This window comes from Schistocerca piceifrons, chromosome 8, assembly GCF_021461385.2.
Source record: "Schistocerca piceifrons isolate TAMUIC-IGC-003096 chromosome 8, iqSchPice1.1, whole genome shotgun sequence".
NCBI classification, from domain to species: domain Eukaryota; kingdom Metazoa; phylum Arthropoda; class Insecta; order Orthoptera; family Acrididae; genus Schistocerca; species Schistocerca piceifrons.
Window position 1 is genome coordinate 272,252,232 of NC_060145.1, and position 24,736 is coordinate 272,276,967.

The 24,736-nt window shown below is 45.6% G+C and overlaps 1 protein-coding gene and 2 pseudogenes across 1 annotated transcript in view; all 3 read left to right on the forward strand.

The window, feature by feature from the left end:
* Positions 1-624: 624 nt before the first annotated feature.
* On the forward strand, positions 625-742 carry LOC124712680 (annotated as a pseudogene).
* Positions 743-9,794: 9,052 nt separating this feature from the next.
* The window catches only part of LOC124712262, a 55,818-nt gene continuing 40,876 nt past the window's right edge, over positions 9,795-24,736 (forward strand). The window contains exons 1-2 of the mRNA XM_047242557.1: positions 9,795-9,828; positions 18,098-18,234. Of these exons, the coding sequence (XP_047098513.1) occupies positions 9,795-9,828; positions 18,098-18,234 (171 nt within the window). The remainder of the gene's footprint in view (positions 9,829-18,097; positions 18,235-24,736) is intronic.
* LOC124712609 lies at positions 23,186-23,303 on the forward strand (annotated as a pseudogene).

The following is a 24,736-nucleotide window of genomic DNA, read 5'->3' on the forward strand; positions in this document are numbered from 1 at the left end:
TATAATCATGAATAATATTCAAACTCCAAGTCGAACATGTACAGATCGTTAGCCTACGCTAACATTTCAGACCTCTAACCTCCATCAATGCTACCTTCTCACATCTAACATCCATCACTGCTGGCTGTTCACCTCCAACTGCCCAACAGTACTTCCATCACTACTGGCGACTAACTTCCAATTGCCCAACAGTACTGGCGATTAACTTCCAACAACGATTCCAACCAGTCACTGAGTCTCTTACAAAGAAAGCGCAGTCAGAGATCCAATGCAATGCGCTACACAGCGCTGCCAACACAGAAGTAGCCTACTTACAACTCTTGACTCTATGGAACGCGGCAGATTAAAGTCCCTAACGATTTCCAAAACAGAATATCCCATGCGTCTAGCTCCAACTACAGTTCCGCGTTCAGAATCTTTTAATTCCCGTCATGCGGCAATAATGACGTCGGAAACCCTTTCGGATGCCTCACTTGATTACAAGTGGCAGCTCCGACAACGCACTACCCTTTTATACCTTGAATACACGATACAACCGCCACTGTATACCTGTATAACGTTATTCCATGATTTTTGTCACCGCAGCGTATATAAACGATTTAGAGCATTATGTCGGTAATTCCAGGCAACGGCCTTGCCGCAGTGGATACATCGGTTCCCGTGAGATCACCGAAGTTAAGCGCTGTCGGGCGTGGTCGGCACTTGGATGGGTGACCATCCAGGCCGCCATGCGCTGTTGCCATTTTTCGGGGTGCATTCAGCCTCGTGATGCTAATTGAGGAGCTACTCGGCCGTATAGTAGTGCCTTCGGTCAAGAATACCACCATAACGACCGGGAGAACGGTGTGCAGACCCCACGCCCCTCCTATCCGCATCCTCTACTGAGGATGACACGGCGGTCGGATGGTCCCTGAAGGCCACGCGTGGCATGAAGACGGAGTGTTTATCTCGGTAATTCCATGAGGCCCTTCGCGGATGACGCAGTTGTATACAGAGAAGTCGCAACGCTGCAGAAGTGTAGCGAAATGCAGGAAGCACTGCAGAGGATCTACGCCTGGTGCAGGAGTTGTCAGTTGACTCTCGACATAAAAAAATGTGACGTATTGCGTACACATAGTCAGAAAGACTCGTTGTTGTATGATTACACGACTGCAGAATAGTGACTGGAAGCAGCTATTTTCGGAAATATCCAGGAGTGTGCCTACAGAGCGGTTTGAAGTGGTATGACCACATAAAATTAATCGCGGTAAGGCATATTTATTGAGATTCATTGGAAAAATCCTCAGGAAATGTAATCCATCAACAACGGAGGTAGCTTGCAAACCACTCGTTCGGCTAGCAGTTAAATATTGCTCATGAGCCTGGGATCTGTACTAGGTGATCGATAGAGGAAGTAAAGAAGATCTGAAGCAGTGGAACAGGTTGCATTGCAGGTTCATTTACTAAGAGCGCAAACATCACAGAGATGCTTAGTCAACTCCAGTGGGCAGACGCACCAACACGATATGGCCCACTGTTAAAGTTCAGGAGCGTACATTCCTGGAAGAGTCAACCAATATATGTCTTCCTCGTACGTATACCTCCCGAAAGACCAAGAAGGTTAAATCACACAGATTGGAACCCAGGTGCCGGTTTACCGGCAATTGTTCTTCCCGCGAACCAATCGCGACTGGAAGATGTAAAGGGAGAAAACGAAATTGGTACACAAAGTACTCTCCGCCATACACTGCGAGGTGACTTGCTAAGTATATATAGGGTGAAAATTATTTAAACGGACAAACTATGAGTGGTTGGATGGCACATCAAAGCAAATATTTTTCTCTGACGTATTTTCCTGTGAGGATTTTTTAAAACTTTAGGAGGAGTTTTCTCTCGATGAACATTAATTAAATCAACAAATCTTGGGATATTGAAAACACTTTTCGTAATGTATTTTCTTGCGAGGCACCGTTTTATGACATTAAATCTTATACTAGGCAAAAAATAAAACAAACAATTTTTAACTCATTATTACCGAGAGACAACAAAATTAACACTGCACAATTACTTCAATTACAGTAGACGTTCAAAAATGCCTCTTTTTACTTGTAAAACGATAGTAAACCAGCGGGGTGGGGGTGTGGGAGGGTAAGGGTAGTGGGGGGGGGGGGGGGGGGAGCATGTTCTGTCTAACACCCAGGCAACCAGATCCTCTTACACTCACTAGAGGTTTTGCAGACAAAGTTGCGCGTATCTCCCCACACAAAAAGGGCCAGAGTGGGCCATGGTACAGCACCACCTCTGTCAATCCACTTTTCTGGAAACTGTCAGTTCCAGAATCGACGTACAAGAAGACTGAAATGTGCCGACGCCCCGTCATGCTGGAACCACATGCGCTGTCTTGTAGCGAGTGGCACGTCGTCCAGCAATTCTGGCAATGTTCTGGGGAGGAAATTGTAATGATGATTGCGATTTAATGACCTAGGCAGGAGATACGTCACAGCTGAAAAGCCACCAACAACACCTGCCCACACATTCACGTAGAACCGCACTCGATGAGCGCGAGAAAAGGTGGCAGGTGGATTAAATCCACTCCAGAAAAGCCGATTGTTGTTATAAAAAATCTCATCTCTGTTTAGTAAACAACAACCCCATCATTGTACTCACACTAGGTATATCGCTCCATTAGAAAACAAAAACATATGTTGGGTCAGCACTTATAACTAAATGTGAATGTGAAACAACTAATACAACTGGACAATGAAGCATGCCCTATACCAGTACAACAGCGACCGCTGCAACAACAAATCAGTCATTATGACTGAAGAGTGAATAATCCCTCTATCAGATTAAATAATGCTCACAAGAAATTATGATGTTAGAGAAAATTATATGCTTTGGTGTCTCGTGCAGCCTCCCAGAGTTTGTCGTTTTAAACAATTTTCGCCCTCTATGTAGCACGTGTCGGAATTCAGCAGCGTCAAGACTTGGGGGCTATCGAGTCTACTGTTTATCGTTCCGCATTATTGATGCTTGAGTTGATCGGTTCCCACCATTGTCTTGCGAAAATGAAACCGATGGGTTCAGAAAAGTAGCTACCCTGAACGTCATGCAGGATCAAAGCGATCCCAAGCGAATAGTGCCAAAGAGAAGAGTGTTTTTTTTTTTTTTTTAAGGAACTGTAGAAACGTACAGTCAGTAATGTCACGAGCCATTGTTTCGGCTTCACTTGACGCTGTAGAAAGTGGCGCTCCGACAGTGGTGAGCGCAACGGGAGCACTGTACGCAGGAGTGGTAACAACGTCGTCTTTTCAGAGAAGTTCTAGTCTGGCGCACAGCATCAAAATGGATGAATCAGTGTGTAAAGGTTACGAGGATAGCGGACTTGAAAAGACTGCATCCGTCGCCGCCATATGGGTGCAGCACTTGGCGTCGGGATATGGGACTCCACTGAGTATAAACACAAGACGATCACTTTTGATTCACATAGCAGATAATTTGAACAGCAGCCGCTACATACAGTAAGGTGAGGAAAGTCATGGGATACTCCTAATACTCTGTCAGGCCTCCTTTTACCCTGTACAGCAATTCGACGTGGCATGGACACAACAGGTCGCTGGAGATCCTCTGCATAAATACTGAGCAATGCTGCCTCTGTAACCGTTCATAATTCCCAAAGTGTTGACAGTGCAGGATTTTGTGCACGAAGTGACCACTCGGTTATGTCCCATTAAAGTTCGATGGGATTCATGTCGGGCGATATGGAACGCCAACTCACTCGCTCGAATTGTCCACAATGTTCCTCAAACCATTCACGAACATTTGTGGCCTAGTGACATGACATCCTTGTTTGGGAACATGGTGTCCATGAATGGCTGCAAATGGTCTCCAAGTGGCTGAACATAACCATTTCCACTCAAAGATTCTATGTAAATACAACCCACGCCATTATGGACCCGTCACCAGCTTGCATAGTGTCTTATTGCCAACTTGGGTCCATGGCTTCGTGGTGTCTGCTCCACACTCGAACCCTATCATCAGTTCTTACTAACTGAAATTGAGACACATCTGACCAGGTCACGGTTTTCCAGTCGTCTAGGGACCAACAAATATGGTCACCAGCCCAGGAGAGGCGTTACAGACGGTATCGTACTGTTAGCAAAGGCACTCGCGGTCGTCTGCTGCCATAGCCCATTAACGCCAAATTTCGCCGCACTGTTCTAACGAATACGTTCGTCGCACTTCGCACATTGATTTCTGCTATTATTTCACGCAGTGTTGTTTGCCTGTTAATACTGAGAACTCTACGAAAAGGCCGCTGGTCTCGGTTGTTATGTGAAGGCCGTCGGTCACTGCATTGTTCGTGGTGAGAGGTAATATCTGAAATTTTATGTTCTTGGAACACTCTTGACTTTATGGATCGCGGAACAGTTACAAAACGGAATATCCCATGCATCTAACTACAACTACAGTTCAGCGTTCAGAATCTTTTCAGTCCCGTCGTGCGGCCATAACGACATCGGAAACCTTTTCGGATGCCTCACCTGATTACAAGTGACAGCTCCGCCGATGCACTGACCTTTTATACCTTGTATACGCGATACTAACGCCATCTGTGTATGTGCACGCCGCTATCCCATGACTTCAGTCACCTCATTGTATTCGAGGTCTTACAGCAAGACGACGCAAGACCTCACGTTGCCCATGTTCTCCTTCTGTATTTCGTAGCAGAAGGTGTTAGACTGCTGTCCTGGTCGGTACGTTCTTCATACCCCTCACCCAGAGACTAGCTTCCCACCATTCTCCAGCCAATACAATTGATGAACTCTGGTGCATAATTGAAGCAGAATAGAATGACGTAACCAAGCCTGTCATCGAAGTTCAGTTCGACTCATTGTGCATCCAAGTTAGAGTTATTACTTGTGCCAGAGCTGACAGCTCTGCGAACTAAATTTCACATTCTGTACACCCCAAGATCACCTGTAGCTTTAATGACGTATTCTGGTCACTACATCGAATACGCACGCTAACTGAAGTTATGTCAGTTGCTATCCTCACAGGTGCTGCAAATTTGTCAGAGCGTATACTGCCACCTCTCTGGGACAAAATACAGATTAAAAAAAAATGATATCTCCGATTTCAATCATTTATAGTTACTGATTTGTACTTGCCACAAACGAGGGAGAAAGTACAAAAACTTACTAAATCCTAAAGTTTTATTGATGCGTTGTTACGAATTCTACACTACCTGATTAAAAGTACTCAAAACCTATTAGTGGACATTAAATGGGATGCAACCACCATTCGCGTTTATAATGATTTGAACTCTGCAGCGTACATTTTGACTGCCGTGTCTGTGGAGGAATGGCAGCCCATTCCTCCTCAAGAGCCGACACCAGACAAGGTAGTGATGACAGCCGCTGGGATCTGGAGCGAAGTCGAGGTCGTAACTCGTCCAAAAGACCTTTCATTGGCACTCTGGTTCAGATTCATGTCGGGACTCTGGGCAGCCCGGACCATATCAGGAGTGCTGTTTCCAAAAATCATTGCCTCTCAGGAGTTGCTTTATTATGAGGTATATTGTCATGCGGATGCTGGTCGTCGTGCGACTAGGGCCTCCCGTAGGGTAGTCCGATCGCCGGGTGTAGGTCTTTCGATTTGACGCCACTTCGGCGACTTGCGCGTCGATGGGGCTGAAATGATGATGATTAGGACAACACATCACCTGGTCTTTGAACGGAGAAAATCTCCGACCCAACCAGGAATCGAACCCGGCCCTTAGGATTGACATTCTGTCGCGCTGACCACTCAGCTACCGGGGGCGGACGTCATGCTGATAAAATAAACCATTTTCTCTGAACTATTCCTCTACTGTACGCAGTACACCGTCAAATGTGTTAGTATACCGGGTGATCAAAAAGTCAGTATAAATTTGAAATCTGAATAAATCACTGAATAATGTAAATAGAGGTACAAATTGACACACATGCTTGGAATGACATGGGGTTCTATTAGAACCAAAAAAATACAAACGTTCAAAAAATGTCCGACAGATGGCGCTTCATCTGATCAGAATAGCAATAATTAGCATAACAAAGTAAGACAAAGCAAAGATGATGTTCTTTACAGGAAAGGCTCAATATGTCCACCATCATTCCTCAACAAGAGCTGTAGTCGAGGAATAATGTTGTGAACAGCACTGTAAAGGATGTCGGGAGTTATGGTGAGGCATTGGCGTCGGATGTTGTCTTTCAGCATCCCTAGAGATGTCGGTCGATCACGATTCACTTGCGACTTCAGGTAACCCCAAAGCCAATAATCGCACTGACTGAGGTCTGGGGACCTGGCAGGCCAAGCATGACGGAAGTGGCAGCTGAGCACACGATCATCACCAAAAGACGCGTCTAGCAATATGGGTTGTTTTCATTTTTGTTCTAATGAAACCCCATGTCATTCCAAGCATGTGTGTCAATTTTTACCTCTCTATCTACATTATTCTGTGGTTTATTAAGTTTTCAAATTTACACTGACCTTTTTATCACCCGGTACTTCCGCATTTAGCCCAATAAGGGGGCCACGCACTAACGACGAAATACACCCCCCACGGCATAACACCACCTTCTCCGTACTTCACTCTTGGCACGGCACATGATAGCAGGTAACATGTCCATCGCATCGCCACAAGGTATAGAGTGATATATTGCTTAATATAACTCGTTTCCAGTCATTCACTGTTCAGTGGTGTGGACGATTAAACGTTATTAACCGTCGCGTATCATTTACTAAAGGAAGCCGCGCGGGCTTAGCCGAGCGGTCTACGACGCTGCAGTCATGGACTGTGCGGCTGGTCCCGGTCCTTAGGATAATTTAGGTTAAGTAGTGTGTAAGCTTAGGGACTGATGACCTTAGCAGTTAAGTCCCATAAAATTTCACACATACATACTATAGGAATTTGTGGCATATTCGGAGCTGCTCGATCGTTCTACCTCACTTTTTTAAAACTCTGTACGTGGAGACATTGCTCCAGCTGGATGTTGGTAGCACTATGAAACTCACCAGTGATTCCTTTCACTGGATTCATGAGATTTTTGGTAAGCACAATCCGCAATACTCGACGTCCCCACCCGCCAGTACATGAGGTTTGTGTGGTCTTGGTTCAGCTGTGGTTGTTCCTTCGCGTTTCTTCTTCAAGATCACATCACAAACAGTCGTCTTAGGAAACTTCGGAAGGACTGAAATATTCCTTATAGGTTTGTTACACAGGTGATATCCAACACTTAGACATTGAACTCTCCTGACCGATCCATTTCGCTGTTACTGCTTCTCTATGCAAAACACAACACTTACCGCCTCCTTTTGTACTGATGTGTCCGCATCTCGTGACTTCTAGTGCTCAGTTCCATGTTACATAGTGGTGTCCGGATACTTTTTACCTGAAAGTGTGTACGTGTCCTTCACAAGTTACCGAGGCAAGATGTAGACTATAGCTAATTTAGTCATAAACCTTATATATGAAACTTCCTGGCACGTTAAAGCTGTATGTGTGATTGAGGTTCACATTAGGAACCTTGCTTTTCACGGGTAGTTTTCTTACCGGATGAGTTATCCTGGCGAGACCCGTCCTCACAGTTGTACACTACAGGCCATTAAAATTGCTACACCACGAAGATGACGTGCTACAAACGCGAAATTTAACCTACAGGAACAACATGCTGTGATATGCAAATGATTAGCTTTTCAGAGCATTCACACAAGGTTGGCGCCGGTGGCGACACCTACAACGTGCTGACACGAGCAAAGTTTCCAACCGATTTCTCACACACAAACAGCAGTTGACCGGGGTTGCCTGGTGAAACGTTGTTGTGATGCCTCGTGTAAGGAGGAGAAATGCGTACCATCACGTTTCTGACTTTGATAAAGGTCGGATTGTAGCCTATCGCGATTGCGGTTTATCGTATCGCGATATTGCTGCTCGCATTGGTCGAGATCCAATGACTGTTAGGAGAATATGGAATCGGTGGGTTCAGGAGGGTAATACGGAACGCCGTGCTGGATCCCAACGGCCTCGTATCACTAGCAGTCGATATGACAGGCATCTTATCTGCATGGCTGTAACGGATCGCGCAGCCACGTCTCGATCCGTGGGTCAACAGATGGGGGCGTTTGCAAGACAACAACCATGTGCACGAACACTTTGACGACGTTTGCAGCAGCATGGACTATCGGCTCGGAGACCATGGCTGCGGTCACCCTTGACGCTGCATCACAGAGAGGAGCGCCTGCGATGGTGTACTCAACGACGAACCTGTGTGCACGAATGGCAAAACGTCATGTTTTCGGATGAATCCAGGTTCTGTTTACAGCATCATGATGGTCGCATCCCTGTTTGGCGATATCGCAGTGAGCGCACATTGGAAGCGTGTATTTGTCTTCGCCATACTGGCGTATCACCCGGCGTGATGGTATGGGGTCACCTCTTGTTCGCATTGACGGCACTTTGAACAGTGGACGTTACATTTCAGATGTGTTAAGAGCCGTGGCTCTACCCTTCATTCGATCCTTGCGAACCCCTACATTTCAGCAGGATAATGCACGACCGCACGTTGCAGGTCCTGTACGGGCCTTTCTGGATATAGAAGATGTTCGACTGCTGCCCTGGCCAGCACATTCTCCAGATCTCTCACCAACTGAAAACGTGTGGTCTATGGTGGCCGAGCAACTGGCTCGTCACGCCAGTCACTACTCTTGGTGATCTGTGGTATCGTGTTGAAACTGCATGGACAGCTGTACCTGTACACACCATCCAAGCTCTGTTTGACTCAATGCCCAGGCGTATCAAGGCTGTTATTACGGCCAGAGGTGGTTGTTCTGGGTACTGATTTCTCAGGGTCTATGCACCCAAATTGTGTGTAAATGTAATCACATATCAGTTCTAGTATAATATATTTGTCCAATGAATACCCGTTGATAATCTGCATTTCTTCCTGGTGTAGCAATTTTAATGGCCATTAGTGTATTTCTGCCAGCATTGCTGTCTTCACTTCCAAACTTCACAGAACTTCTTCTGCATACCTTGAGGAACTATTAGCCCTGGACTAAGGAATACCGTGGAGAAGCAACTTAGCTACAGCCTAATAAATATTTCATCCACCACACGAGTGTGCGCTGATTTGAAACTTCTTGGCAGATTAAAACTGTGCGTCGAGCGAGGGTTCGAACCAGAGAAATTGTCTTGAAAAACTTTGTCTTGCATACCTTGCTCGTGAAAGATAACTTTTCATGTTCAGATCCCGGAGCGGTAAAAAGTTTTAATCTGCCAGTAGTACACACTCTTTAAAGGCACATTTGTAGGAGGGGCGTGGAAATATAGCAAAAACGTAGATATAAGTTCAGAATATAAATAAAGAATTACATAAAATATTAATTAGTATAAGCGGTTATATCGATTGTGGCGTGCAACCTCTGAAACTTTAGAATAATTACGTAGTTCAGTTGTATTGCCTAGAAGATGGCACCGTTTTTGTCCTGGAAGCCGTCCTGATCGGACGCATATCTGCCATCGCTGCAGTTAATTATTTGGCACACCGCCATTATTATACGTATGTACGCCGGTTAATTTTGCCGCTAACGTAAGATATTGCTTCATCGTTGAAAATTAACCTTGGTAAAAAACAGTTTTCTCCTATGACCTCTAAGAGTTAACTGCCGACACCAACACGTTTGCTTGTATCATCAACATGAAGAGTTTGCTCTAATTGTAGTAGAAGTTTGCAGATCAGACATTGTTAAATAATTGGTGATCTGTTTTAGGCTATATGTGCATTGTTAGCAGAGAGTTCGTCCCCGCTGGTAAGATGATCAATAAAGTGTTCCATTGGGATCTTCTAAGACGTCAGAGGGAGGTGATGGGGAGAAAGCGTCAACATAAGTGGTGTACGAACGATTGGTTACTCCAACATGAGAATGCACGACCAGCTCCGTGCGACTTCTTCCTCTAGCTCAAGATGAAAATCAAGTTGAAGGAGCGAAGATTTGATACAACAATGGAGAATCTAGCAGAGTCACAGACGGTACTAAGCACGTTAAAGCAAGACTTGCGTGCCATATTGCAAAAGTACTAGAAATGTTGGGTTAGAGGCATTCTCTACCAAGGGGACTACTTCGGAGGTGATGGTGCAGAATAAAATCTAGGTAAAACGTGTTCAAAAAAATGTTCAAATGTGTGTGAAATCTTATGGGACTTAACTACTAAGGTCATCAGTCCCTAAGCTTAGACACTACTTAACCTAAATTATTCTAAGGACAAACACACCCACCCATGCCCGAGGGAGGACTCGGACCTCCGCCGGGACCAGCCGCACAGTCCATGACTGCAGCGTCCAAGACCACTCGGCTAATCCCGCGCGGTTAAAACGTGTTAATATGAATTAATATATTTTGGGGGACTTTGGGATAGCGCTTCGAATATAAGACAATGGTTTGCAAGAAGACACGTAAGCTTTCCACTTAAATGTTAGCATGATGCTCTCCGAGCGTAACGGACGTGGAATGATCAGTTCGTCTTATTGCAGCAACAGCAGCTGGGCCAGTAGTCCGACCTCGAAGAAAATGGACGCCTGCTAGTCAGACGTGAATCATACAGCTGTGTTGCGGAATCTGCGTGTTACGCAGGTCAAACATAACGTAGCACAAACCTTCGGTTCGCTGCACCATGTGGTCAGAATAGGCCGACGATTCTGAAAAACGGTTCTTACCCAAATTCTGACGAATTTCCGTATCTAACCCCAATATTTAACATATTTTCAAGATTGTACATGACATACTTTGAAATATCGAAATGCTGACCCGTTTCTCTTCTGAGCTTTGTGAGTCAAATTTGTGTCAGTGTTGTTTGGATGGCAGCATGGAGTGTTGTGCAGCGTAAGGGTATGTTCATGTAGTTATCGTCGATTACGAAGATTACCAGACGGAAAACGAGGAAACCTGGTGTCAGCACTTAAGCCACATTGACGGTCAAGAAATCTGCAACACCGTAAAGACGGTGTGCAACAAACGTCTAATTGACTTGAAGTAAACTACATGATTCGAAATGCAAACGATTAGTATTTCAGCAAAACGGCGTAAAGTGGCTAGGAGTAACGTCATCCTCATTCCATATACAGCGTTATTTTTTTCACCGTGTACAAAATCTAGGAAGTGATCGATGAAAGGATACGGAACACAAAAGATACCGAAATGTAGGGTTTTCATAGGAGAGACCATTTTTCAGTCATACATTGTTACAGAGACTGCGCTCTAATACGCGCTGCACCAGGCAGCTACAGCTACAGTATGTGTTGAAAATGGATTCCATGTGCCTCTTTTCATGCTTGTATGCGCCTTAGCATGTTCTGTCTCACACTTTCACATCGGCCAGGTTGTATCCGAACAGTGTCAAAGGCAGCATGAATACGCTGCTCCACTGCCCCCACAACTGGAATTGGCTCTGCATACACGATACTTTTGAGATGGCCCCACAACCAGAAATCGCACTCTCTGAGATCTAGTAATCGAGCAGGCCATACAATTCGACCCTCTTGTCCGATCCATCGACCAGAGAAGACATGATTGAGATGCGTCCGGATGTTAACAGCAAAGTGGGCTGAAGCACCTACAGGGTGATTTTTCCACCGTGTACAAACTCTAGGGGTTGAGCGATGAGAGGATACCGAACAAAAAAGGTCTAATGAACTTATGTCTGTAAATGCATGATTTCCATGCTTGAGACCATTTATTTAATCATACTTTGTTTGCGGTCTAATACGGTATGAGCCACGCAGCAGTACAGTATGCTTGGTTTCCTCCTAGAGGGTGGTAGTGTTCCTCATAAGTCATGCCCTAGCGCTCTCTTTTGCCATCGTAATTGGTAGTGTTGGGTCCGATTCACTTCTCTTGCTGAACCCAAATTGTCGTGAATATGCGACAGCGTTGTATACAACGGTCCCGTATTCGAATCGAGAGCTTGCCAGCGTGGTGTTTACTTACGTAAAGGAAAATGCCAACGGGCGGCGGGGAGCACGGTTGTATCAGGAGACCTACTCTCGCCGACAACCACTACAGCTTTCAATGTTTGCAACTGTGTTTCGTCGTTTCTCTGAGACAGGGTCGTTTCAGGAAGCAGGAAATCACGAAGGAATTACCCGAAATGTTAGGACACCAGACTTGGAGAATAATCTGTTTAATATTGTGGAAGGCGACCGCCGTGTCAGTACCAGGCAGTTATCCCGCCAGTACAGGGTAAGCCAGACGACCGTGTGGAACATTCTACATGACAATTGTTACTACCCTTGGCACTTACAGCGTGTGCAGCGTTTATTAGCGACAGGCTGTCCACATCGGGAGCAGTTTTTCACTGGTTTCTTCACCAGGCAACCACGATTCCAGGATTTGTGTCATCCTTCCTATTCACAGACGAGGTCACCTTTATGCGGAGTGGTATCTTCAACTTTCATAACAGTCATCTGCGGAATAGTACGCAGAACCCAATGGTATGATGACAGCGAATCATCAGCATCGGTGCAGCCGGAACGTCTGGATAGGGATAACTGGCGACCGTATTTTGGGACAAGTCTTCCTTCCACGTCGCTTAACAGGCCGGAACAATCAGGATTTCTTGCCTCCCCTGCTGGAAGAAGTGCCATTGATGATTCGAAGTCCGCAGCTCGTGGTCGTGCGGTAGCGTTCTCGCTTCCCACGCCCGGGTTCCCGGGTTCGATTCCCGGCGGGGCCAGGGATTTTCTCTACCTCGTGATGACTGGGTGTTGTGTGATGTCGTTAGGTTAGTTAGGTTTAAGTAGTTCTGAGTTCTAGGGGACTGATTACCATAGATGTTAGGTCCCATAGTGCTCAGAGCCATTTGAACCATTTTTTTGATGATTCGAATGCTTATGTGGCTGCTACATGATGGTGCTCCAGACCACTTCGCCGTTAACATCCGGACGCATCTCAATCGTGTCTTTCCTGGACGATGGATCGGACGAGGGGGTCCAGTTGCATGGCGTGCTCGTTCACCGAATCTCAGCCTGTACGATTTCTGGTTATGGGGCCATCTCAGAAGTGTCGAATATGCAGAGCCGATTCCATATGTACAGCCATTGGAGCAGCGTATTCATGTTGCCTTTGACACTATTCAGATGCTGCCTGGCAGATGTGAAAGTGTGAGACAGAACATGCTACGAGGCATACACGCTTGAGTAGAGGAATGTGGAACCCATTTTCAACACGTAAAACAGCTGTGGCTGCATGATGCAGAGCGTATTAGGCCGCAGTCTCTGTAACAATGTCTGATTGAATAAATGGTCTCTGCTATGGAAAGCATACATTTCCGGACAGATGCTCATTAGGCGTTTTTTTTGTTCCGTATCCTTTCATCGATCAATCCCTAGAGTTTGTACACGGTGGAAAAAATCACCCTGTATATGACGACTTTGCTAAGTGGGATAAGGTGAAGGAAACGATCCCTGAGAGGAAAAAAAAATAATAATACTCACACATAGGGTGGAGCCCCTCCACGCCCACACCGGCGCGATGGGCAACACAAAGGTCTACAGTTATCTCTGCGTAGGGGTTAGTGTTCACTAAGTTAGGTCTTCGCAGGATGTGGGTACTGCGATGATTGCGTACGTCTGGTTATGATTAACCATTAATACGCGCTCATCTGTAGGTACAGATGTTTTAACACTGAAATGCAGGGCAAACAGTCGACACGACACGGTATTCAAGCTGGAGTACCCCAGGAAAGGGCACTGGAGCCCGTGTCGTTCAACCTCTACGTAAATAATCTCTCGGCAGCACAAAAGAGGACGTTACAATCTAAGCGGATGACAGAGCCATCCTCGAACAAGACCATCGGACAGATGGTCGTTGGCGTCTACGGAATGAAACGTTTGGAAACAAAACACCCTGGAACCAGGAGGCAGTGTTACAGTCTAGGGAATGTTTCCGTGGCATTCTCTGGGTGATCTCGTTCTGGAAGACACAATGGATGAACACAAGTGTGCATCTACTATTGGATACCATATTCTACCGTACGCGACGCATTTTCTTTCCTACGGATAATATATACCAGAAGAAGAACACAACGTCTCACACAGCTCGCAGTGTGCGTGTGTGGTTGGGGGGAACACCAGTATGAGTTCACCGTACTCCCCTGACCACCAAACTCCCTAGATTTAAACCCAATGGAGAATCTGTGGGACCATCTCGACAGAGCTGTACGCGCCATGGATCCGCAAACGAGAAACCTACCGCAGCTGGCCAAGGCACTGGTGTCGGCATGGCTCCACATCCATGTCAATGCCTTCCAGAACCTCATTGATTCTCTTCTTGCATCTCTCGCAGCGGTCCGCGCTGGAGAATGAGGTGCGTGCCTGCATATCTAAAGGGGCAGATCTTTTAACATAAATACTAGGAATGATTCAAAAAGCAAGAACATGTTTCAGTTGTTCGTTACTGACGAACTATGAAAGATAGAAACACATTACAAATGTCACTGGGTAGAGGACGGTTCAAAGTTTCATATTCGCACAGACACTGTACTATACACTCAACATGAGAACCATGCCTCGCTCGAGAAACATATAAACAGTAGTCTATTTCATTCCACACACGTATCAACACGTCCCTGTCCACTGAATCGACAGCTTCAACAATGTGATTTCTCAGCTCATGAAGAGTAGCTGTCATAGATGGGACAAATACACTGTCTTTCAAGTACCCCCCACAGAAACTCGAGGGGGAAGGCGTGCCGGTCCCCGGCACGAATCCGCCTGGCGGATTAGTGTCAGGTCCGGTGTGCCAGCCAGCTTGTGGATGGTTTTTAAGATGGTTTTCCATCTGATGGTTCTCCTTATTGCGCCTCAGTTACAATATGTCGGCGATTGCTACGCAGACACCGTGTCCTCGTACGCGTACACCATAATTACTCTACCACGCAAACATGGGGACTACACTCGTCTGGTATGAGACGTTCCCCGGGGGGGAGGGGGGGTCCACTGGGCGCCGAACCGCACAGTAACCCTGGTTTCCATGTGGGGCAGCGGTGAGGTGGGTGGACTGCTGTGGCCTGTTGTGGAGTTGTGAACCACTGAGGGCTACGGCGAGACAAAGCCTCTCCGTCGTTTCTAGGTCCCCGGTTCAATACACACACACACACACACACACACACACACACACACACACACACACACACACACACACACGCACAAAATCGCAAGATGTGAGGTCTGATGACTCGGAAGGACAAAAGCAACGAACAAGATGTTGTCCACCTCTTCCGATCCAACGATGTGGGATGGTGTTGTTAGGGTAACATCGCTGCTTAAGATGAAATCATTGGAATCTTCACAAAGTTGAGAAAACTACAAATCTGGAGCACGTCCAGGAATGATATTCCTGTCACAGTTTCCTCCGCAAAAAAGAAAGGTCCATATACTTTGTGAATAGAAACGGCACAAAACACCTTCAGTTTCGGTCACTCTCCTTTCGACGAGAATAAAGCCAGGATTTTGTGACCCCCAAATTCTTTGTACCGCGGTTTCCTTACCTGATAGAAGAAACGTCAGTTCGTCCGAAAAGATGAGTGTTTCGGAAAATGTTTCCTTTTGCCATGTCCTGGAAAACTGAAATGCAAAATTAAATTCGTTCCGTCTGTTACGGTCGCCGGGATGCAATTGTTGCAGTAAGTGCAAAATGGTTCAAATGGCTCTGAGCACTATGGGACTTAACATCTCTGGTCAACAGTCCCCTAGAACTTAGAACTACTTAAACCCTACTAACTTAAGGAACTCACACACATCCATGCCCGAGGCATGCCCGGTCGGGCGGTTCCAGACTGAAGCGCCTAGAACCGCTCAACCACCAACGGCCGGCCACTAAGTGCAACTGGTAAGGCTTCTTATGCAGGCGTCGTTTCAGAACACGCCACACAGCTGTCTGAGGAAGCTTAAGCTCCTGGCCTGCCCGTCTTGTGGATTTCCGAAGGCTCCATGTGAACGCATCTCGGACACGTTCAAAATTTTCATCAGACATGCGTGGTCTACCAGTGCTCTTCCCTTTGCATATGCGAGCAACTTCCAAGAATTTTGTATGCGAGTGAGAAATCTGCTGACGTAGAGGCGGCTTCTCGCTTACTCTACAGAGTAATGCACGCTGCACTTGAACTCTGAATTTACTTCGCACGAATTTCAACACGCAGAATGATTTCTCTTGCGGTGTAGTCGCCATGTTGCATTAAACAAACAGTGCACAGCTGTGTCAAAACTTTGAACGTTAGTCAACCCAACGACGTGCGCAATGTGTTCCTATCTCTTATAATTTGTCTGTAACAAACAACTGTAATCTGTCCTTTCTTCTTGAATCACCCATTGTTACACTACGGGCCATTAAAATTGCTACACCAGGAAGATATGCAGATTATTAACGGGTATTCATTGGACAAATATATTATACTAGAACTGACATGTGATTACATTTTCACGCAATTTGGGTGCATAGATCCTGAGATATTAGTATCCAGAACAACCACCTCTGACCGTAATAACGGCCTTGATACGACAGGGCATTGAGCCAAACAGAGCTTGGATGGTGTGTACAGGTACAGCTGCCCATACAGCTTCAACACGATGCCACAGTCCATCAAGAATAGTGGCTGGCGTATTGTGACGAGACAGTTGCTCGGCCACCATTGACCAGACATTTTCAATTGGTGAGATATTTGGAGGATGTGCTGGCCAGGGCAGCAGTCGAACATTTTCTGTGTCCAGAAAGGCCCGTACAGGACCTGCAACATGCGGTCGTGCGTTATCCTGCTGAAATGTAGTGTTTCGCTGGGATCAAATGAAGGGTAGTGCCACGGGTCGTAACACATCTGAAATGTAACGTCCACTGTTCAAAGTGCCGTCAATGCGAACAAGAGGTGACCGAGACGTGTAACCAATGGCACCCCATACCATCACGCCGGGTGATACGCCAGTATGGCGATGACGAATACACGCTTCCAATGTGCGTTCACCGCGATGTCGCCAAACACGGATGCGACCATCATGATGCTGTAAACAGAACCTGGATTCATCCGAAAACATGACGTTTTGCCATTCGTGCACCGAGGTTCGTCGTTGACTACACCATCGCAGGCTCTCCTGTCTGTGATGCAGCGTCAAGGGTAACCGCAGCCACGGTCTCCTATCTGATAGTCCATGCTGCTGCAAACGTCGTCGAACTGTTCGTGCAGATGGTTGTTGTCTTGCAAACGTCCCGTCCCCTTCGTGGCTGCACGATCCGTTACAGCCATGCGGATAAGATGCCTGTCATCTCGACTGCTAGTGATACGAGGCCGTTGGTATCCAGCGTGCCGTTCCGTATTACCCTGCTGAACCCACCGATTCCATATGCTGCTAACAGTCATTGGATCTCGACCAACGCGAGCAGCAATGTCGCGATACGATAAACCGCAATCGCGATAGGCTACAATCCGACCTTTATCAAAGTCGGAAACGTGATGGTACGCATTTCTCCTCCTTACACGAGGCATCACAACAACGTTTCACCAGGTAACGTCGGTCAACTTCTGTTTGTGTATGAGAAATCGGTTGGAAACTTTGCTCATGTCAGCACGTTGTCGTTGTCGCCATCGGCGCCAACCTTGTGTGAATGCTCTGAAAAGCTAATCATTTGCATATCACAGCATCTTCTTCCTGTCGGTTAAATTTCGCGTCTGTAGCACGTTATCTTCGTGGTGTAGCAATTCTAATGGCCAGTAGCGTACTTTGCGCAAATTTCAACACGAAGAATGATTTCTCTTGTGGTGTAGTCGCCATGTTGCATCAAACAAACAGTGCACAGCTGTGTCAAAACTTTGAACGTTAGTCAATCCAACGACGTGCGCAATGTGTTTCTATCTTTTATAACTTGTCTATAACAAACAACTGTAATCTGGTCTTTCTTCTTGAATCACCCATTGTTATATAGGAAAGGGACTAATTGTGGTCCATACTCGGTGCAAAATCTAACTGGTAATCTGACAGGGCCAAGTGCCTAGTTCGTTTTAAGTCATAACAGTTATTACAAATTTCTCTCGTAGGGAACCAGGTAAAAGTAAGATCATGGGAGTCCGAACTAAGAGCTCAGCGCACGCGCGGCAGCGGCGCGAGGGCAGATCGCGGTGAGGAAGAACCTGCTGGAAGGCGCCAGCTCGTCTGCTGTGACGCAACACCACTGGTAGGTCAAGGGTCAGCGCCGAGCCACCGGGGAGGCCTTCGTGGATTCTCCCGCCCGCAGAGGTCACCTTCCGACTGCCGCCTCCCTACAAGCCATTACTTCGCAGCTCTTTGCTCGGTGCTGATAAATGAAGAAGCCGGATTACGAAATGAAGAATGCCATTGAGCACAACCCAGGACTGTGTTACTATAGGACACTGTCAGAATACGAAATCCGCCAACGGCAAATGCGAGACTTTCGGGGTGAGGTAGACTGGTAGTGGAGATTAATGATGCCATAGGAGAAGGCAACGGCTCTATAACAGAGCATTTTAAGTCAACGTATAGAGCTAATCTTATTGTTTGAATGGATTTTGGTACAGGTAAAGCATTGTTATTGAAATCTGCATCTGCATTTACATGTAAAGTCTGCAAGCCACCTTACAGTGTTTGGCGCAGTGTACTTCTGGCTCCATTATCATTTGCCCCCTTTACAGTGCCATTCGAGAATGGTTCCTGGGATCTACGACTGTGGACAAACTTCGGCAGCAATTCTAAATTCTACGATGTGGTCATTCTGTCAGACGTATGTGGGAACTAGCATGATGTCAGTGTCTTCTTGGAACGCACACTGTCGCAATCTCAGCAGTAAACATCTCCTTGATGTACAACACTGCTGTTCTCTTTTGAACCTTCTCTATCTCTTCTATTAGTCCAACTTGGCAACTGTCCCAAGCTGATGGTAATATTCGGTATTAAATGTGTTTTATAAGCTGCTTCTTCGGTAGGTGAATATCATTTCCTTAAGATTAATTTCAATTTCAGCACGGGATACACGCTCCGTACAGGGAGTTTTAAGTTGTAATTGCACTTCAGATCACTCAGGACTGTTACATCCAAGTATTTTACGATTCTTACTTTTTACAGTAACTTTCAGCGACGGCGTAATCCAACTGTTCAGATCAACCTTTGGATGAGGACAGTTTTGATTACTATGGTGTTGGGGGCCAGTTATCTAACGAGTTTGGGATCATTCAGAATTCCCTGTGAAACAACCCAGGACTGCGATTCTACAGAAAACTCTTTGTCAGAATATGAGACCCCCACATCTGTTCAGGATGAGCTATGTTGACAGTGCAGCTTAAACGCTGTAAGAGACGACAAAGAGTGTTAAGACAGGATTATTTTACGTCAACATTCAGAGCTCCTCGTACTGCTGTACAGTATTTTGGTGAAAATGTGGTTGTGAAACCAACCTTCGGCTTCAAGATACCTTTGCTTGACATTATATTGAGTACCAGTGATCTAACAAGTCTGGAATCGCTTTAAAATTCCTTGGGAATAGTCGATGAGTCGTGTTATTTGTTAACCGACATGATATTCCGAAATTCTGTTCTTCAGTAGGTCGGGAATCTATCATAGTCCTCGTTCTCCCTTGATTTTTAATGATGGTTTAATTAGCATTCAGTGTTTAGGGTGCTCGAAATAAAATGGGCAACTTGACAATAAGTTCACTACCAAGTTGCTCACTAAGTTTGGGTCCTGGATCTGCTTTCAGATGTATGGAATATTAATTTCTTGGGGTCTCTTTCTTTGGTAGAAGCCTTTCGCAAACGCACACGTATGTGTCCAGAAAAGCGATGATCCTGACTAGGATCGTTGTTACGTAACGTGCCAGAATGTAGCGACTTCTCCGGTATTGTTAAAGGACTTTTGACTCCTCCACGTACACACTTTTTCGTCTGCCCAATACAACCATTTTTTGGTAATTATATATTCCTAGGTAATGTAATACACGGTATTAGTCCATGCTACTCTTGTACAATTAATCTATTTTTCGGGAGATACAGTGTATGTATGTCCTCGTAATACGACACTGAAGGCGGCTTTAAGCTAATTGACAAATTATTTCTGTTTCTCTCTTCCAAGTCTCCCTGTTATCGGACTACAGCGGATTACATTGCAGCCTGAGTGTCGACGTGTGTGTGGCTTTTTTTCTGGTTTTAGGGCTCTACACTACAGGGCTATGACCACTCTTGCGTTGCAACTTGTATCTGAACACAATAATAATACTACTAGTAGAGATAAATATCTACAGATCAGGCTGGATAGCGAACTGGAGGAAAATCGTTCGTGAAACTAAGTAACAATTTCTGTATTCGCCTCAAGTGGTTTAGAGAAACAAAGAATTTCCGAAATTTTAATCTGTCAGGAAGTTTCAACATATATAATTGTTTAGCGTCGAGGCGGACCTATTATCTCTACATCGTCGCCTTTGGATACCAATCAGATAAAAAAAAAATAAATAAAAAAAAAATAAACTGGACGGTAGGTGACTTACTATTGATACACAACATGGTGAAAGTGATTGTCTGATTACGATAACCAAAATGTTGCCACACGTTGCCTTTTCCACAAATCCTATTTTACATCTACTGGTTTTGGTAATTTTGTGGTCCATTCCGAAATCGCTGTCCTAGTTTAGCCATCAGTCTGGTCACTGTAATGGGTCTGTTTGTTCACACGTTCAGCCTGAATGATGAAACAGAGCGAAGATTACGAAAACCCAGCTCACGACGTCTAGAAAAACAAGGCGAACCACACTAGTAAATTACAATCAGACTTCCAGAATTCTAATGAAGGGGACAGTGTCTCGCAACTACTACATACTGATGAGAGTATACTAACTTCAAAAGAAACTAAATTACATATACCAAGTGATTTGCTTTCATCAAAATGAAGATTTATATAGGCCTACATTTTTAATAACCTCTACCAAGCCATCTTACGGTGAACGACTCGATTTCAGATCCCTTTTCTGGCCCCGTTTCCATTTTATTCCATTGTGACTTTGTACTCCTCCATATGAAGTAATCTTTTTAATAGATGTAATATTCCTAAGCTCGCTGTATGCACGTACGATTAGTGTTATTATTATGTCATTTACACACTTAGGACAATTCGTGTGACAACTACAATTACGTCTAGTCGCTCAAGACGACCACATACGCCCAACACCTGTTAATATTTACACGGAGGACGAATTTTGACATACTGTACCCGTTCGTTTTTTGTCTACTTTCTTCACTGTTAGAGGAGTTCCTCCGGTATTATTCCTTAAGCGCTGTTAGTTGATGAACCGATATCGGCATCGCCAGACTCAAACAGTAAGCCCGTATGCCTCGCCTACGGTTTGAATAAGCACACAGTTCCTCAACCAATAATGTAGTTTCTATTTCTCCTCCAATACATCAGTATCCTGTTACATACAATAAAATTGTGATCTTCCTTTTCCATTATCTCCTTACTACTTCAGTGCAGTGGCTTATATATTCCATCGGCTATCACATACACGTATGTTTTGTAGTTTCGTCGGCTTCGGATTTCTCACATATTTAACTTGCAGATGGCATTATATCAACTCTGCTGCATTTTGTTTCCATTACAGTGCACTTGAAACTATTCTTCATCTTTTTACCAATTGGTTTCTATGTACAGACATCTTCCTCCCTGTTCTGAATGGTATTATACTCGATTCTTTCGCCAGTGTCGTTCATTTATTTCTCTTGAGTTTCATAAATGTACCTTCACAATGTTCGTTTGCCTTACCATAATTTCGTCGCACGTATCCCATTGAGCAACCATTACTACCCTCATCTTTCGAATTGTCCCCGTCACATTGTAGGGTTACGCGAATTCTGGGTGTTGATTATGAATTGACTTTCACAGTACCAGCACCTTTATTGCAAGGCAACTGGTAACTCTGGAATGTGACAAAAATATATTAAATACTGCAAAACAGGGTCGCTACTAGGTTTAACTACGTAGAAAAGAAAGAAGTAAGTTTGGCTGTTCTTCAGGTCTAGGGCCGCGCGGGATTAGCCGAGCGGTCTCAGGCGCTGCAGTCATGGACTGTGCGGCTGATCCCGGTGGAGGTTCGAGTCCTCCCTCGGGCATGGGTGTGTGTGTGTGTTTGACCTTAGGATAATTTAGCTTAAGTAGTGTGTAAGCTTAGGGACTGATGACCTAAGCACTTAAGTCCCATAAGATTTCACACACATTTGAACATTTGAACAGGTCTAGGTCAGGGCAGCGAACCAACTTTCCTGACAGCATTTATAATCGATGGCATGATGTTACAAGTTAACAGTCGTACCATGAGGCACTTTGAATATTCATTGATATTTAATTTAAATAAGTTTACTACCACACACTGCCAAGAACATTTTGGGAATAATGAAACAGGTAAATAAACGGTGGCAGACTATCTACACATCTAGGCCTATATACGAGTAATCATCTGTGTGTGCTACTGCACTTCACTGAATTTTTACTCATCTTCCACTGTACTCAGGCAGTTTCGTGGTGTACCTAGGCACGTCCTTCCTCTTTTCAGATCACAGCTAAGAGTGACGCCCTGCACAGCGGTTTTAGCAGGCTGGCATACGCGTCATTCTAACTGTACAATTTTGAATCGTCGTTCGCTAAATCCCCCCACCAGAACAGAGGCCACCTCCACATATTGCACAATATTGACTTATTATATAATATTCCGCAAAACACACATCCCTTTGATAGGAGTCCTTTTCTTATATATATTATTACATCAGGTTGCTTACCGCCATGATAATTCGTAGCTTAGGATCGCCATTTCGTGCTATAGTCTCTTATCATGGTTTCCCTGTTCATTCAAAATCTCCCTCCTTTCGAAGATGAGGGAAGTGAGAAGAAGGTGGCGAGGGGGGTGGGGTGGGGGGCTAGTGATGATCGTTCTGTAAACGAGGGGAATAAAACTATCTCATCGTTGCTGGAGTGTGTCTGTGGCCCGAAGTTGTAGTTTTCTTGTACCTTATACTATCAAAGTAACCAGCTTACCATCCTAAAAGCTACGATGTCGATGCAGATGCCTTACAACTATTAACTAAATGTATTACTCTAGATTCACCTATATTGCACCTTTAACTATAAACTTTTCCAACGGCCTTGCCGCAGTGGTAACACCGGTTCCCGTCAGATCACCGAAGTTAAGCGCTGTCGGGCTGGGCTAGCACTTGGATGGGTGACCATCCGGTCTCCCAAGCGCTGTTGGCAAGCGGGGTGCACTCAGCCTTTGTGAGGCAAACTGAAGAGCTACTTGATTGAGAAGTAGCGGCTCCAGTCTCGTAAACTGACATACGGCCGGGAGAGCGGTGCGCCGACCACATGCCCCTCCATATCCGCATCCAGTGAAGCCTGTGGTCTGAGGATGACACGGCGGCCGGTCGGTACCGTTGGGCCTTCCAAGGCCTGTTCGGACGGAGCAACTATCAACTTTGAAAAAAATGTCAATCATTAACAGTCACTATTTGTTTAATAAGCAACTACCTTCTTATCCGCGTTTTTAAACATATTTCAAAGTTCCGGGCTTTGGTCTTCAGTCGGTTTAAGGAGTTTTTCCTGTCACTCATCACTTCTTTCACCTCTGGCTACAACTTGGTGATGGTAAGTATCTTCGTGGTGTGGAGTCCTCGTTACTGTAGGGACCCATATACGGTGTTCTGTGACCACCTGTTGAAATCATAAATAACCACCTTTCGCAGCGCGGACCACCACGAGGCGTGCAGGAAGAGGAAGTGACGTTCTAGAAGGTTCCTACAGGGATGTAGAGCCATGCCAACTGCATTGCCGTGGCCAGCTGCGCTGTTTCTCGGTTGAGTATCCGTGGTGCTACAGCCCAGTCCAAGTTATCCCATATATTCTACACTGGGTTTAAATCCGTGGAGTTTGGTGGCCAAGGGAGTGTGGTAGAGTCATCCTGGTGCTCTTCGAACCACGCACGTGCGTTGCAACCTGTGTGGGTTGTCCTGTTTGTAGATGCCACTGTGCCGAGGGAAAACAAAGAGCATTTAGAGGTGAACATGGTCCCCGAGGGTACATATATACTTTTGCTAAGCCATTGTGCCTTCTGGAATGACGAGCTCATCCATGGAATGCCAGTAAACGTTCTCTAGACCGTAACACTCCCTACTCCGGCCTAGACCCTCTCGACGGTTGTTGCTGGGTGTTTGCTTACAGACGGTCAATGTCTTACACGCCAACGGCCGTCTGTTCGATAGAGTATAAAACATGATTTATCTGGAAAGACCATCTTTCGCCACACAGTGGACGTCCAGTTGCGGTACTGGCATGTAAATTCCATCCCTCGTCACCAATGAGCAGCAGTCAGCACGAACCAGGTGACTGCTGCGGTGACCCGTACTCAGCAAAGTCTGCTGAAAGGTCGTTGAGGAGAAACTCATATTTGACCCGTCGTGCAAAACGATTGGTTCAAATGGTTCAAATGGCTCTGAGCACTATGAGACTTAACATCTGAGGTCATCAGTCCTCTAGAATTAGAACTATTTAAACCTAACTAACCTAAGGACATCACACACATCCATGCCCGAGGCAGGATTCGAACCTGCGATGGTAGCAGTAGCACGGTTCCGGACTGAAGCTCCTAGAACCACTCGCCCACAACGGCCTGCACACCAGGATTGTCTTGA